Below are 4,247 nucleotides of genomic sequence, written 5' to 3'. Positions count from 1 at the left end.
TTCTACTCACAGTATGACCATCAAATTCACTTGTGTGCACAAACTAAGCATTTTCCTGGTTTCAATTTAAATTCTACTCTCTTTATCTACTGGAATGCCATTCTTAGGTTCTAAGCCACAGACAGATGTGCAATCAAGGTAAACCAGGTAATACCTATTGTATTCCTTTCAATTTAAACTGTATTAACCTTTTAAAAGTGATGAATGCCTTACACAGGCCAAATGGCATGATACGAAACTCCTACAAACTATCTCTCATGCTAAAAACAGGCTGCTCTCATCATCCAGATCAACTTACCAGTATCTAGATCTAAAGTGTTGAACTAACGGGTAACTTTTGAACCTCCAACATTCATCTGTTCATAATGAAAGGAAGATATCAACAACAGTTTCCATGTTCACCCATCTAAAACGAGCACAGAATCATAGTATACCTTCCTTTGTTCTGATAATAACTACTGGAACTGACCAAGTACTCTCTGAAAGTTCTTTGATTCTTATTTTCAACATCTGATGTATTTTAATGCTGGAGGCAACCCTAGTGCTCCATAGACACCTGTGCAGCAACTGTTTGATTAGAAATGTGGTGCCTGTATCTATGTTGTGATGAGTCACTGTTCTTCAACCCAGACAGCCATCCAGTCTCACAAATACCTTAGCATGTCACAGAGTTGCTTTTGTTACACTGGGTTCAGATTATTTACACAATCCTTAATCAATGATCTCGGTTATGTTGGTAGCCACACTCTTGATTTCAGGCATTGTTTAACAGAAGCATCCTTACCATTATTGCTAGCTTTGGTTATTTCCACTTCACTAACCACACCAATATTAAGCTGGTAGCCAAGCACCCATAATTACTAAACACTGGGACTTCACTTCTACTCAAACTCCCCAAGCTTATACTGCTTTCTTTGTAGACAGAGAACAGTATATTTAATGTGAGGGATCCATAACCATATTACACAACACCAACAACTTAGACATCATCTGCAATTTTAAGTTTTTATTTTACTTTACTGGTTCAACATTCCACCTTTTAAACTTTCACCAGGAGTTCCAATTCACAACGAAACCCTTTTCTTTGACAGAACATTTTAAAAATACAGCATTCAGAAATCATATATATTGCTTCAGGAATGAGAACTGTTGAAGATCTACACAGAGAGAATAATTCAACACAAAAGTTCAGCTCAAGTAACATAGAAGGAAACCAGTAATAACATATACATTCCAATGGCATATCAAGGAAAAATTAGGCTAATTTTATGTGAATAATTAACAAATATTTAGTTATTAATGATGTATTTACTTGTGTGCAGGTTTATTATGCTTTTACATGTTAGATACATATCTCAAGGTCTCTAAATACCAAGAAATCTTTCAGAAACCTTCTCACCAAAATCAGGAACATATATGTCAGCCAAATTATCACTCAGAAAGTTTTTTGCTACAAACAATTGATCTGAAAATAAAAATATATTAAATCCTTTCATTTTCCTAAATATCGGGAAAAAAAAAGGAAAATGTGAGTGTTTAAGTAAATGATATAATAGAATGAAATAAAATGTATTAATACAAAATAATAAATGAATGAAGCATTTTATAATTTTAATTCAAGCAGCTATGTTTTCAGGAATGTCAGCACTAAACCAATATTAATGTTGGAGATTTAGAGTTTAATAATTCAAAAAAAAGTTGGAGGTGTTCCGAGTGAAATATAAACATTGTCAACGAACAATTTTGACCAAGTGATTGAATACATAAAAACAGGCTTAATAAATGCTACATCACAATAATATATCACAACACACACAGGTACTTTTTGATCAAGTTCCTTTATTAAAACAAATTTCTGTATAATAGATTATGACATCCATACTTTTTGCACATGAAAATTTGCATATTTCAAGTTAATTATCTTATGAAAAAGATATGAAGAAAGAAAACATACATTAAATTAGTTGAGAAAAGTGATCAAAATAGCAGTAGGTAATACCTTACTAGTCAGTATTTTGTACTAGTCAGTATTACTTGTATTTTGTATTGGGTGTTAACTTTATTAAGGTAAACATTCTGGAATATACTATTTGTTCTGGTAAGTCACCAATTGAAAATATTTAATATATTACAGTAATCCTTATATAATGACCATTACCATTTTTTTTTTTTTTTCCAGCAGTACTAGTAACAATATATAGAGTAACTATCATAAACTATGGCAGCAGTTTTACGTTATTTACAATTAAATGTTCCCTAACATCTTATCCACTCACTAAAGCTAAGAATTTATGTACAAACAATTTTAGAACTTAATAAAACCATTTAAATTTACAAAGAATCGTCTCAAATTGTGAAACTGCTAACAGGAGTAACAATTAGAAGTATTTTACAGAAAATTACTGACATCTCTAAAAACCATAATCAGCTCTTAATACTTTTAACTTTGTGCTTAATAGTATGTTCAAGAAATAATAACAATTTTAAGTTATACAGCTAACAATATAAGATAGCAGAAGTATTTATTCTTTAATTTTTGAAGTGTTGTTGAGACTTATAATTCCCATGATAACTTTCATCATAAATATTATACAATACAATCCAACTTCTTCACATACTAGTTTCATGCCTAGCTCAATGTTTTGATTTTCCATGATCATTCCATAGTTTCTTCTTTTGCTTAGAATTAACAGAATGTCTCTTTCTGGACAAGCTTTCAAAACCATGTTGACATGGAGAACGAAGTTGTTCATGTTCAGTAGAACTGTAATAAGATGCATACATCAGAAGAGGAAGAGTGCCTTTTTTGTTTAACATTAACTTATTAGAATATAAGTTATTCATGTTGTATATTTCATTTTTGGTCAGATTACTTAAATCAAGAACAGATTTTAATAATTAACAAGTTTAAAATTTGGTTTGTGCAACCTTGCTATGCATGTAATTTGCAAAAAAACAATTCTTGATTATAATTAAGGTAAACTGTTTGTTAGCTGGATTGCTACACTGTTGTCACTACTTTATGTTTACCTAAGTTTCAGGACAATTTTTTATACATCCTACATTTTGTATTTGTAGTAACTGAACTGTGAGAACTAGGTAAACTGTTTGTTAGCTGGATTGCTACACTGTTGTCACTACTTTATGTTTACCTAAGTTTCAGGACAATTTTTTATACATCCTACATTTTGTACTTGTAGTAACTGAACTGTGAGAACTAAGCAAGTACACTACACACTCAAATTCCAAGTGTGGTAGGTAACAGCACAGTAGCAAACATTGCACTGGATTTTCTATGTAAAACCTTTATATACATTATGTCCTTTCAAACAGGTTCTATGATGTCTATGGATGTGATTATTCCTGGTCACAAATGGCACCTAATTTGCACCCCTTTTGATTGTTACTCTATGGTTATTTAAAAGTATCCAAAACACTATACAGGAGCTTAAGGATGCAGTAACTCAGGTGTGAAATATTTTACAGCATTGTGCACAATTATACATAATCTGATATCACAGAAAGAATAACATATTGAACATGTTATTTACAGTGTAATGATATTTAAGTGTATAGTGCAATGTTCCCAAATGATGTGCTGATTATGTGTCATACAGTCATTATAAAAACAAAATGTAGAACCTTTGTTATAAAGTACCCTGTGTATATAAATAACTACAGTGTCATCATTACTCTTTGTCTGGATGTTTACTTTCAGGTCATAATCACCTAGCAAAGTTGTGCCAAAATTAAAATGCAAATTACACATAAAACCTGGAAACAATTGTTAATACTACAATAACCCAGTGGAACTTACTATACCCCAATGTTAATGGGTTCTTTCAGTATTATATAAAAATTTCAAGGAAACAAACAATATGGGGTGTGGCATATTTTGGTATTGCAGAACATTCTACTGTGTAACAGACAATAGTTAGAATGTAACATTGATTAAAATACACATTTAATTTCTTACTATGAATCTACTGACTGTTAAATTCACCACAGCAAATTAGCACAACCATTAGAACATAGCTAATAAATGATTTAATGATATCTAGCTACATAGTTATCAATTAATTAGTAATATCCATGGAAATCAAAATGACAGGAAGTCAAACTTAATCCCATCTGCACAGGAGATAACTGAAACATGTAGAAAGTATTTAATGCACAACAGTTTGTTGATGAATAAGTTGGAACATACAGAAATTGCATACAACACATTGTAATGTGACTGGAAAGTC

General features: G+C 31.2%; 1 protein-coding gene across 1 annotated transcript in view; it reads right to left on the bottom strand.

Moving 5' to 3' along the window:
• Positions 1-1,819: 1,819 nt before the first annotated feature.
• LOC106473462 (myeloid leukemia factor 2-like) overlaps positions 1,820-4,247 on the bottom strand; it is a 21,331-nt gene continuing 18,903 nt past the window's right edge. Inside the window, exon 6 of the mRNA XM_013934142.2 lies at positions 1,820-2,764. Coding sequence (XP_013789596.1) covers positions 2,635-2,764 — 130 coding nt within the window. The 3' untranslated portion in view covers positions 1,820-2,634. The remainder of the gene's footprint in view (positions 2,765-4,247) is intronic.

Source organism: Limulus polyphemus, unplaced genomic scaffold (assembly GCF_000517525.1).
Source record: "Limulus polyphemus unplaced genomic scaffold, Limulus_polyphemus-2.1.2 Scaffold6197, whole genome shotgun sequence".
Classification (NCBI taxonomy): Eukaryota; Metazoa; Arthropoda; class Merostomata; order Xiphosura; family Limulidae; genus Limulus; species Limulus polyphemus.
This window is presented reverse-complemented; position numbering and strand designations above follow the sequence as displayed.